The sequence below is a fragment of the Peromyscus leucopus genome, chromosome 15 (assembly GCF_004664715.2).
Source record: "Peromyscus leucopus breed LL Stock chromosome 15, UCI_PerLeu_2.1, whole genome shotgun sequence".
NCBI lineage: Eukaryota > Metazoa > Chordata > Mammalia > Rodentia > Cricetidae > Peromyscus > Peromyscus leucopus.
The window spans coordinates 55952940-55965500 of record NC_051076.1 but is presented as its reverse complement, the minus strand read 5'-3'; the positions used below and the strand labels follow the sequence as shown (position 1 = coordinate 55965500).

The window sequence follows — 12561 nt, the reverse complement described above, 5'->3', positions numbered from 1 at the left end:
CCTCTCTGAGTTCAAGGTCAGCCTGGTCTATACAGTAAGCTCCATGCTGGCCAGAGCTATATAATGAGAGCCTGTCTCAAAAAACAAAGCAAAATAACAACCCCATGTTCTCAGTCCATTTTTCAGTCATGGATTCTTCCCACTGGGGTAACAGGTCTAGTTCACCCTCCACCCACTATTGGAATCCATTTTGTAACAGCCTCTACAATAACACCAGCACTGAGTTCTTAGGCCACTTTGCAGTGTTCTGTGTTAGTTTAAGGGGTGGGCAGAGCCAAGGTGCACAGCGTAAGAATGATTTTAGCCTCAGGGAGTTGATGTGGTTAGGGAAATAGAAAGTTCATCTACCGCTGTTAGAGACAAGAGGGGGACTGTGAGTGTTGGAATGGGGAAAGCTTTGTGAAGGAGAGGTGTCCTGGTCCCTAGTCTGAATTGACGTAAGTAGTCACAGTCAGACCCAAGGAGATTTCAGATGAGAAAATCCTGGGGGCCAAAGTGTAGAGGGGAGGGAAGGGTGTGGGGTGTCTACGGCAGCAAGCGATTAACCGGGGCGTTCTGGGGTGCGTTATGAGAAGTCTAAGAGAGTAAGTGGGGCCTTAGTGTGTTCCTCTCACCTCCTGGCTATCCTCTGCCAATTGATTTCCTAACACGTTAGGCCTCCAGCGGAGACCTGTGTGTGCTTGTACAGCAGAAACAGACCGTCACAGCAGCCTGGGAAGAAAAGGTTTAGGGGAGGGGCTGACAGGCTAAGAAGTGTGGCTGTGGCCCACTCAAAGCCAGAGACTGTTGGCTGAGGCTGAATATCTGAATATAAAGTATGGCTCCTGGAATTCCTCCTTAGAGTCATTAGCCCCTTGCACACCTTTAAGGCTGGACTTGGGGGAGGCACAGAGCTGAATCACTTGCTTCACTGTATGGCCTCCCACAGGGGGATTTCCCACTGAAGGCGGACAGGGTGGTCCAGTCTGTCAAGGCCATCTGCAATGCTCTAGCTGCCGTGGAGACTCCTGAGATCACCAGTGCTCTCAACCAGCTGCCTCCCTGTCCCTCACGCATGCAGCCAAAAATCCAGAAGGTAAACGGGGCCCAGGTGTTAGCATGAGGAAGCGACAGGGATGCTCACAGGTAGCTGGGTTGCTGATGCTGAGTAACTTGGTGTCCACTTACTAAATTGCTCTTCTAGCAGTGTGTGGTGGCCCATGCCTTTAACTCTAGCATCTGGGAGGCCGAGATAGGTGGATCTCTGTCTGGTCTATACAGTTGAGTTCCAGGACAACTTGGGCTACAGAGTGGGACCCTGTCTCAAAAAAACAAACAAATAAACAAACAAACACAAAAGGTTCTTCTCTACCACCGTTTATGTGTAAGCAGTTCAGACATAAGAATTCCTGGGAAATGGATGCCAAGCATGTCTCCTCTCTTAAGCTTAGGGATGGGATAGCTTGAATCTCCTGGGAATGACCACATGAGCCAAGGAAGGCTTTATTTAGTCACCAAGGCCATGTCTGACAGTTTGCTTATCCTTGAGGGTGCAAACCCAAGCCAGGGGGAAATCCCAAGAGCCAGGAATTCAGTGATTCCACAGTGGGATGTTGTACTGTAAAGGCATGTTAGCACCACAGACCATGTATCCCCAGCCTTGGGGCCTGAGGGTGGGGCTCTTTCCTTAAGGTGAGCATGTGTTTTTTTTTTGTTTTTTTTTTTTTTTTTTTTTTTTTTTTTTTTTTTTTTTTTTTAATCTGCTTACTCTGTCCATCCCATGGCTCTGGTACAGACCGTCACTCCCTCCCTCTCCCTGGGGAATCTGTGCTCCTCACATTTCAGCCCTGCCTGGCCCAGATGAGCACAGCTGTGAAAAGCTCTTCCAACTATGATAAAAACGGGCCTGGGCTCTGTCTGACTCTCTCTGCCTCTTCCTTTCCCCAACAGGATCCCAGCGTGTTGGCTGTGAGGGAAAACCGAGGTAAGGGCAGTGCTCTCCTTCTTTGTCCCATAGAGGCTGGAAACTGCCAACTGCTGGCTCAGCCCACATTCTTCTTCCTGCTCGGCCCCTTGATATATGTGTGTGTGTGTGTGTGTGTGTGTGTGTGTGTGTGTGTGTGTGTGTGTGTGTGTGTTTCCCTGTGAGGTGTGGACACAGCTGGAGCCCACATTTCTTTCCACAGATCTTTTTCTCATTATTTTTGCTAATCAGCCCTTATGGTGTTACTAGGAGAGGGTGATGAGGTGGGGTCGAGGCATTGGCAAGGATGAGTTTATCCTTCAATCCAGATGGAAAAGCTCGCCCTGCTGGGTTGTGATTCTTCCCCTGGCAGCCACAACCCTTTACACTTCCAATTTAGAATGGGACTTGGGAGATGGGAGGAAGGATTTTTCCCCAGAATTCTTTCCTTGCTACAGTCTTTGAGCAGATCCTCGTCCTCAAAACCAGTGTGAACTGGCTTTCTCTCTCTCTCTCTCTCTCTCTCTCTCTCTTCCTTCCTTTCTTTCTCTCTTTCCTTCTCCTTTTTCAAATTTTATTCTATTTTTTTCTTTTAATTTTTTCATTTTATTTTTCATGTGCATTGATGTTTTGCCTGCATGTATGCCTGTGTGAGCATGTCAGATCCTGGAACTGGAGTTACAGTTGTGAGCACCCATGTTGCTGGGAATTGAACTTGGGTTCTTTAGAAGAGCAGCCAGTGCTCATAACCACTAACCATCTCTCCACCCCAATCAATGGCTTTCTTAAAAGTAAATCCGTCTTTGTACTTTGCAGTCCAAAAATTGTCCCTAAAATCATCTATGTGTGCATGGTGCTGATGGTACTGGAGATGTACAAGCTTGTTAAGACTTTTTTTTTTTTTTTTTGTCAAGAAAATACTTTTAAAAAAAGAGATGTGTTTTTATTTTATGTATATGAGTATTTTGCCTGCATGTAAGTGTGTGTGCCACCTACGTGCCTGATACCCACAGAAGACTGAAGAGGGTGTTGGACCCCTCCCAGGAACTGGAGTTACAGTTGTGAGCTGCCATGTGGGTGCTGGGAATCAAACCCAAGTCCTCTAGAAGAGCAGTCAGCTTGCTTAACCATGGAGCCATCTTTCTAGTCCTAGAAAAAGACTTTTTAAAAATAACATTTTAGCCGGGTGGTGGTGGCACACGCCTTTAATTTCAGCACTCAGGAGGCAGAGCCAGGCGCGGATCTCTGTGAGTTCGAGGCCAGCCTGGTCTACAGAGTGAGTTCCAGGAAAGGCGCAAAGCTACACAGAGAAACCCTGTCTCGAAAAACCAAAATAAATAAATAAATAAATAAATGACATTTTAGTACTAAATAATGTTAAGTATCTGCATAAGATAGGATCACACTTAAAGCTGGACATCTCTTGATGAAAGGCTCAGGGCATATTCTTACGTCTTTCCTATTTCTCCACCGACAAGTAAGCCTTGTCACAGCTATTGAAAACTGGCTGGCATTTGGGCATCACTGTCCCAAGCTGGCCCCTACTGCTAGTGTCACGGCAACAAAATGGCCCTTGTTGAGTCCTAATGGAGCTGCCTTTCTGACCCTCTCCCCTTCACAGAGAAGGTGGTCGAAGCCTTGACAGCAGCCATCTTGGACCTGGTGGAGCTGTACTGCAACACATTCAATGCAGACTTCCAGACCGCGGTGCCCGGGAGCCGAAAGCATGATTTGGTTCAAGAGGCCTGCCATTTCTCTGGGGCCCTGGCCTTCTCTGTCTATGCCACTCACCGCATTCCCATCATCTGGGCTACCAGGTGAGTCAGAGCTCCCGGGGAGACAGAGGAGCTTCTCCCCTTCTGCATGTGACCCTGCTTGTCCTCCGTCTTAGGATGTGTGGCGGCGGAGGCATTGTGTGGCGTTCTGGTGCCACAGAGCTAAGAGGGTGAGCCCAGTGCCCGAGGGGAGCCCAGCCGTCCCCACTGCAGAGAGAGAAAGTCCCCTAGGAGATAGATAAGCACCTGCCAGTCCCCCAGTGCTGGCCGCCTCGACATCTCTGCCCCCTCCAGATCCGCAGCCAGCTGAGGGAGACAGGCGACAGATGGCCGGTTCCCAGATAGAGTGTGGCCCACACCAATGGCTGCACTCCCCTGCAGATGCTTGATGAGGGTGGTGGGGAGGGGGTGACCCTTTGTCTGGGGTTCCCTTGCAGGGGTGGGTGGAGGAGGACCTTCTTTTGGTAGTCCTCGGCTCTTCTGCTGGATCCCCAGAGTCCTGAGGGCTGGGGGAATAGGCATTTGGCCCCATCCCACCCTTACCCAGCCCACCCTCCTCCCTCCCTCCCCTTCTTTCTTTGTTTCTCACTTAATGTATTCCTCTGGGCGATTGGCGTAGAACAAAGGAGGCAGCCTGGGAAACAGGGGCCTTCCCTGACCTCTTCTGTCGGGCACCTGTCGTGAGCCACGGGGACCCCCATGTGCTGGCATTCATGGCAGCATATGTCGTTTGCCTCCCCCACACTCCTTGCCTGCATATATATACATATGTATGTATGTATGTATGTATGCATGTACACACACACACACACACACACACACATCTGTGTGTGCCTGTGTGCTTCACTTGATGCGCTAGAACTGATTATAAGGACCAGGCTACATGGCCATTCCCACGAAATGAAGGAAAACTCCTGTACTCAGCATGGGCCTGAAACTCCGGGGGTCTAGGGGTCCAGATCAAGTTGCTGCTCCTAAGCATTCTTCCTTAAAGCCCAGCTTGGTTGTCCTAACCCTCCCTGACTCCACGTTGCATTCTCCAGAGATCAAGAGAAATCTACCAGAGGAAAATGGAGGCTGGCAATAGAGTGGTTAAGATTGGTTTTAAGGGCAAAGTATACTGACCTGCCCCTCTTCTCTTTGCAGCTATGAAGATTTCTACCTCTCCTGTTCCCTCAGCCATGGCGGCAAGGAACTGTGCAGTCCCCTGCAGACCCGACGGGCTCACTTCTCCAAGTACCTGTTCCACCTCATCATCTGGGACCAGCAGTAAGCCCTCTCTAAGCTCCAGGATGGCTTCAGACCAACCTGCTCACTTCAGGGAGATCCTGAAGCAATAGTCAGACCTGGAGCAGAGCACAGCCTGGGTTAAATCTGCTTCCGTAATTATCCCTATCCAGATAGGTCACGCTGCTTCTCGAGTCTCAGTTTCCCTGACTCTTAAATGGGGACAGGCGTATAATTCCTACCTCTCAAGTTGTCAGGAACATCCAATGGAAAGTACCCATAAAGGCTCTTTATAAGCTATAAAGGATCGTATAAATGTTACTAGCTGATTTTAAAAATACTTTATTGTTTTGCTCTGGCCTCTTTTAAAGAGTTTAACTGGTCTTCAGGATTTTCTGTTCTCTCCCTTCCTCCCAGTATTCCCTGGAATAGGCAGAAAGGCTAAGGTATAGCTCCAAGCAGAGTGTTTGACTAGGACATATGATGAGGGCCTGGGTGTCCGCCCTAGACAGCACTAAACTAACAAACAGAACCACACCTAGAATCTCAACACTTAGGAGGCAGAGACAAGAGAATTGCTATAGTATCAAGGCCAACCTGGGCTACATAGCCAAGTTCTAGGCCAACCGAGAGATCCCATCTCAGTACACAGAAAGAACCGGACAGAGAGGCACGGCTTGTCCATTATGGATAGAGCAGGGAGGAAGAATGGGCAAGGAGCGGAGGCGTCAGGCTCTGTTTCGAGCGCTCTCTCTGATCCTGTGATCTTTCTAGCCTGTCTGCCTCAGCTTCTCAAACTGAGAAATGAGGACACCTTTTTAACCTGGAGGCAGGTTATAAATACAATAACCACCAGCACAAGATGGCATCGATTGCCTTTTATTAACAATGATTTGATTTCAAGAAGGAAGGCTTCAGCCATACAAAACAGGAAAGAAATGAGGGGTGATGTGTTATTTGAATCTTAGATGGCCTTTTAATAAAAAAATAAAAAATAAAAATAAATAAATAAATAAATAAAAACCCAGAGCCAGCATCAGGGTGAAAGCTGAAAGATCAGAGAAGCAGAACAGCCAGCCACTAGTCCTTACCTCTACAAAATCCTCAGCCTAAAGAGAGTGAGTTCCTGTTTCCTCAGGTCTTATATACCTTTCTCTGCCCAGACATCACTTCCTGGGATTAAAGGTGTGTGTGTGCTTCCCATGCAAAGGCATGAGATCTCAAGTGCTGGGATTAAAGGTGTGTGCCACCGCTGCCTGACCTCCATGTCTAATCTAGTGGCTGGCTCTGTCCTCTGATCCTCAGGCAAGTTTATTAGGGTACACAGTATATCAGCACAGTGAGGGGACCTTGAGGGTGGCATTGCTGGTGTTGGTCCCCAGTGCCTTGCCCATGCTGTGCCCCCTGCTGCTCCACCACCACCCCAGCGTCACTTCCCCAGGCCAGCCATGTCTGTGTCCCCATTGGCAAAGTGGCAAATGCAACTTAAAAGTGTGGAATGCAGAGACAGAAGAGTGTCCCTGGGGAGGTCAAGGATGCTTAAATAGGTAGATGAAGGGGCTGGGTGTTTAATAGATGGACCAGAGCGGAGACAGGCCCTGTTCGTCACATTTAGGTCATTCTAGAGCAGTAACAATGTACAATTACCACTAACAAACACTTCCCAGGTAGGAACAACTCCCCAGAGACGAGGTAGCTGCTGCATTCAGTGGTCTCTGAGAAGCAGAGCATGGTGCTCAGTGATACGAGCATTCAGGAAGCTGAGACAGAACTTCTGTGCATCCGAGGCCAGCCTGGACTACACAGAGAGCAACCTGTCTCGGCGGGACCCTGGGTTCAATGTAACACTGCCCAAGTAAAGAGCCATTGCGTTTCAGTAGTCCACTGAGCTTCTCCATCCTAACGCCCGCTGTCTAGAGGGGGTGCTGAGGACCTAGTGCCTGTCAGAGTCAGGTATGGATGCAGCCCAGCCTTCCATGCTGAGTGTGAGATCTCTATCTCGATCCACAGGGCCAGGTCTCTAAGGCCCAGCGCTAGGTGAGACCTCTTAGCCCTTCTTAATGAAGGCCATGGCATTCAGGAGAAGGCACCACACTGTGGTCAGAGCTCAGCTTTGGACCAGCCATCTTTGGTGGATGATACCACCGTAGACAGCCTAGAATGGACGCGATTGGAGGACTGCTCGACAAGACCTCGAAGAGTCCTTAAGGACACTAAGAAAGACCAGAAAGGGAGAGAGAGAGAGAGAGAGAGTGAGAACAACAACTTGGCCGAGCATCTCGGGCTTGGTAAATGCTCACTCCTTCAGTGTCCGCGTCTGAGCCCCTCAGCGCTGGCCTTCTCAGTTCCTGTTTCTCTGTTCCAGGTGGCTGACAGTGACTAATGCCTGAGGGAGATTTGTGTGAAAAACGCTATCTATCTATGTCACAGCGCCCAGCCCGAGTGTCATAACTGATGCCACACAGCAGAAAGGACCCCAGTGATAGTCCCCGCTTCCCCGAGTGAGCGTGCCAAGGGCCCAGCTGGCAGTTCCGCTGCCCAAGATTGCGTGGCCAAGCAGGAGCCCCAGCACAGTCCCTGGAGGAGGCAGCTCCAAGGTTCACAGTATTGGAGAAGAGCTCACAGGAGGAGATGTTCTCAGGCAAAGAGAAGAGTCAGCTCCCCAGCAGAAGTAGGGGTTCCCTTGACCAACCCCAGGCAAAGGGTTAGGGAGGCCATTTTGGAATCCCAGGTATCCTGAAAGACCTGAGAAACGGCAGGGCTTGTTTGCTTCTCTGTATTATGGTTTTAGTCAAAATGTCCCTCCCTCTCTTCCTTCCTTCCTTCCTTCCTTCCTTCCTTCCTTCCTTCCTTCCTTCCTTCCTTCCTCCCTCCCTCCCTCCTCCCTCCTCCCTCCCTCCCTCCGTCCCTCCCTCCCTCCCTTCCTCTCCCAAGACAGGGTCTCATGCACACTCAGATGTCGGCCTTGAAATTCTAGCAATCCTCCTGTCTCAGCCTCCCAAGTGCTGGGATTATGGCCATACCATGTGTCAGCCATGCTCTGCTCTTCCCTGTTGTGTGACTAGACCAGCTCCTCTCCTTGGCTGTGGGGGTCAGCTGCTTCTTCCCACTGTAGTGGGACAGGAGATCAGCTCACTCTCAAAATAGGCCCAGCAGCCCTACTCTGTCCCCTCCAGCCAAAGCCAGCCTGGCATGTCCGTTGGCTGCTAAAGGGGCCCTAATTATAGCTGTGGGGCCCCCAGGGTAGAAGCAGCTGGAGCAGAGCAGGATTGTGCCAGTCTGTGGCTGCTGCGGGCCTCCTTTGAGTGGACTTCCCCCCAGGAGTGAGGGGCTGTGGGGAGTCAACTGGCCTTATCTGAAACCTCTGACCTTGGGAGTGGCTGCCCTGCCTCTGTGCCCTTTAGGTGTAGAAGCAGCTGGGCCTGGGGCCAGCCAGGAGGGTGTGTCAGTGTGGACTCTGGCCCAGGGACAGCTTCCCGGAAAGGTAACCGGGTGGGTCCTGGCTTTCTTCCCCCCCCCCTCCCCAGCCCCCAAGCTCTCTCCACTTCCCCACACCCAAATCTCCTTAGCTTGAATTCAGAGGGTGTGGCTGGGTGTGGCCCTGTTAGGGCTGACCAGGAGGAACAGCAGGCCTTGGGGACACTTGCTGCTTGGATGTGTCCTCTGGGTTTTGCCTGTTCCCCTTTCTCACTTTTGGGGGGTTCTGAAAATCCCCTTCTCTTTCTTCTTGGGCTCTGAGCCTGTGTTGGTGTGTGCCCCTGGGGCTAGGGGAGGGACACAGACAGATGAGAAGGCTGTGGGGGGAGGGGCAAGCTGGGTGCAGAGAACTTGGTACTTCTTCCTGGTGACTTGGTTGGGTGGCGCTGGGGGGGTTGGGGTGGGGAGAGGGACTACTGAGTGGAAAGGAGGCCCAAAGGAAGCATTACTGACCCTCCATGGAAATCTTAGTGTGAGAAAAGGAGCTGGCGCAGGACAGAGGATGGGTGGTCACCTGGACAGTGAGATGACTTTCAGCTAAGCGAGTTTGGCCTGGACGCTGCCTGGAAATTGGGGGACCTTTTTGACTCAGGAGTTCCAGAGACGTCTTTGTGGGTTCCTGGGAGTGCCTCGTAGGAGCGCCCAGAAGAGGTCCTGCTTACTTTGGGATCTGTCCGGGTTCTGTGGGAGGCTTACCTAGGAACCTCCGGGCCGATACCTGACTTCTCGAGCCCCCCAGCCGCGGAAGGCCCTTGATTTTGCTTCCCTTGTTTCCTAGGCTCTGCTTTCCAGTGCAGGTGAACAGGCTGCCTCGGGAGACCCTGCTGTGTGCCACACTCTACGCGCTGCCCATTCCCCCTCCTGGGAGTTCCTCTGAAGCCAATAAGCAGAGGCGGGTGCCTGAAGCCCTGGGCTGGGTCACTACCCCTCTCTTCAACTTCAGGCAGTACGTGAGCCCCAGGGGAGCAGCTTCTGGCCTTGGGAGGGAGCCAGCGCATGGAGATAAAAACCTGGTTGCTTACACTCGGTGTCCCCTGGGAAGGGTTGGCCACATGGAGCTCCAGAAGTCCAGAGGGCTTCAGCTCTAGTAGAGAAGCCAACGAACAGGTCTAGTGACCAGGCCTATTGATGGAAGCTGGTGTGTGTGGGGGGGCATGGGACAGCAGTGTTCCTGTAACAAGTCATCTGGTCCTGTCCTCAGGACTTTAGAGGTCATCTATCCAGGCCTCTCTGTCTCATGGAGACATCCCAGCCAAGCGGTCATCCTGGTCAGGGAGTGGTGAGCTTGGAGAGGCTTTCTTCCTTGGGAGCCTTCCCAGAGATTAGAAATAACAGCTGGGCGGTGGTGGCGCTCGCCTTTAATCCCAGCACTCGGGAGGCAGAGGCAGGTGGATCTCTGTGAGTTCGAGGCCAGCTTGGTCTCCAAAGCGAGTTTTCGGAAAAGGCGCAAAGCTACACAGAGAAACCCTGTTTCGAAAAATCCAGAAATAAGAGCCGTGGTCTGTGGGAAGAATCAAAGAGACAGGTGGGGGAGACACTTAACTAGAAGAGGTTTGGAGACAAAAGAGCAGGAGAGAACCCCACCACTCACAGTAGTTTGCTAACTCATCTCCCTCTCCTTCTACCTCAGAGTCTTGACCTGTGGCCGGAAGCTTCTGGGCTTGTGGCCAGCAACACAGGAAAACTCCGGTGCCCGCTGGAGTGCACCTAATTTCCACCAGCCAGACAGTGTCATCCTGCAGGTGAGACCCTCTCTCCCATCCAGCTGTCACACAGCACCAAAGTCGCCTCCAAGGCCCTCGGTGAGCTCTGGGTAGGAACTGCGGGCGTGGGATGAGATGTGACAGAGCGCTCCTGTGCATGTGAGGACATGAGTGGAAAGTATCCGTCCCCCATTTCACATCACCCTCTGAAGGTGAGGTCTGAGACCTTCTCCACCTAGAGCTCACCCCGTTTTGAGCCCTCATCCTTCTAGGCCTGATCCAAAAAGGTGCTTCGCTTGGGGCCCAAGAGAAAGCAATCCCGTTAGTCACTCAGGGAACCTGTTCTCCTTGGAGGGAAGGAGAGAAGCTGCCTCAACCCTAGTTCTGACTGCCCTTTCTCAAGCCCGTGAGATGCTGTGGTATGGAGTAGGGAATGGTAGAAACTGACAGAACATGAAATAGAAGTGTACAGGAGTGCATGCTTTGGGAGGCAGGCGTTTTTGTCTTGACTCTGTGCCTAGAAAAACACCCAATTCATGCCAGGGTGCAGTGTGCACTTGCTCAGTGAGCGAGTGGAACTCCTCGGAGAACTGTATCTTTCCGCTCTGATTCGGTGGCTCAGAGCAAATGATCACAGGTTCTAGAGTTAGCAGATCTTTCACCCAAGGTGTGGTCCCAGATCCCCTCAGGCTACAGCGCCTCCGGGACCACACTAGGGCGTCCCCAGCTTCAGCCTGGGCACTCTGTTGAGGGGTTTGAGGTGGGGCTTTTCCTGTCTTGAAGCAGCTCAAGCCAGCCTTTCCCACCCATGTCCATTTCGCCTGGGTTCCTTTTGTTTGAGGGGAAAGGCTCGGATGAAACGGGGCCTCTCTGTGATTCCTGACTGGCCTGGAACTTACTGTGTAGATCAGGCTGCCCCCAAACATACAGTAGTACTCCTGCCTCAGCCTTTTTCCAGTGCTAGGATTCCTGGCGTAACCCACCACCACAATAGGCTTCCTGTGGTTTCCTTTCAGTTTTTGCTAAAAGTTACAGCTGGGACTTTGGGGATCCCCATGAACATCTGGGTTATTTTACAAAGAGCCTCAGGGAAGGGGAGGAAAGGACTGAGGCACCAGAGTGTGAGAGAACAGCCAGGGACCCAGGGAAGTGGCTGCCGCCACCGCCGCTGCCTCCGCCTCCACTGACACTGTGTCTTCTTGCTTCTTCTGCTTCTCCTCCCATCCTGTCCCAAGATTGACTTCCCCACCTCGGCCTTTGACATCAAGTTCACCAGCCCCCCTGGAGACAAGTTCAGCCCCCGCTATGAGTTTGGCAGCCTCCGGGAGGAGGACCAACACAAACTCAAAGACATCACGCAGAAGGAGTCCCTGTACTGGTAAGGCCCTGGACCCCTCCGTGTGTGACCCAGACCCCTCCATGTGTGACCCAGGCTCCCTTCCCACTGTCTGTCCACATCAGCCTGACCTTTTCCCTCCCAGCATCTAGTCCCTGCCCTGGTGCTGGAGGACTGGAGGCAGTCGGGGAGATAGTCAGTCATTGCTACCGCCTAGGCACAAGGTGGTGGCAGCTCCCAGACCTTTCCCTAGTGGACGCTGGGGGAAATGGGTAGGGCCGATCAGGAAATGAGATCTGAGAATGTCCAGCCCCACACGGGTGACCTGTCCCAGACCCACCTACCAGGAGGATCAGCGCTTTGCCGCCACCCGAGATACACTTGTCTGGTGGGGCAGCTGGTTGCTGACCTCACCTCCCTGCCCCCACCTCCTCCTACCTACCCCCTTCCACACCAACAGCCTTTGCATTTTTCTGGCCTTGTCGTCACATTCCAAAAAGGATCAGGTGTCTTGGCAAGCTGGCAGCTCTCAGGGGTAAAGGAGTCCAGGCTGATCTCATCCTTGGGGCTGCTGTGTCCACCCGTGTTGGAGAGGGAGGGGTGAGAATGAGGGCAGTTGGTGTTCTCGCTCATCCGAGCCACTTCTCCAGGCCCTGCATAGCTCTGTGGATATGCTGGGTGGGGGGTGGGGGGAACCAGAGATGCAGACCTCCCCGCCCCCACCCCACTCCTGACCCCTCACTTCATTAGCCCCTCAGCTCCTGTCTCCCATTAGACACCTGATCTCAGGCAAGTCCCAATTAGCTACAGACCCTATAAAGCTAAGAGAAGTCCCAAGAGGCTTCTCAGCTGTCCAAACCCTGACAAGTGTTGCCCACTGCCCTCTAGTGGCCCTACTCGGAGTTGTACCCTCAGGGCATCCCCTGGTCTGGTTTTACTGGCCCATGCTTTCAACCTCGGTCTGACACACGTCCCTGAGATGGGATCAGAGCTGAGATCTGGACCCTGCATTCCAAGCTGAGCTTCACATTGCAGTCACCTGTGATCATTTTAAAATACCCGATGCCTAGTTTCTAGAGACATTCTGACTCAGTTGGCGTT

General features: G+C 52.2%; 1 protein-coding gene across 3 annotated transcripts in view; it reads left to right on the top strand.

Annotated features, from left to right (window-relative positions):
* Pik3c2b (phosphatidylinositol-4-phosphate 3-kinase catalytic subunit type 2 beta) overlaps window positions 1-12561 on the top strand; it is a 66109-nt gene that overhangs the window by 32319 nt on the left and 21229 nt on the right. For all 3 annotated transcript variants that reach the window (XM_037211420.1, XM_028876566.2, XM_028876567.2), the window contains 7 exons: window positions 929-1075; window positions 1930-1963; window positions 3564-3759; window positions 4864-4986; window positions 9200-9367; window positions 10052-10163; window positions 11360-11502. In XM_037211420.1, coding sequence (XP_037067315.1) covers window positions 929-1075; window positions 1930-1963; window positions 3564-3759; window positions 4864-4986; window positions 9200-9367; window positions 10052-10163; window positions 11360-11502 — 923 coding nt within the window. The remainder of the gene's footprint in view (window positions 1-928; window positions 1076-1929; window positions 1964-3563; window positions 3760-4863; window positions 4987-9199; window positions 9368-10051; window positions 10164-11359; window positions 11503-12561) is intronic.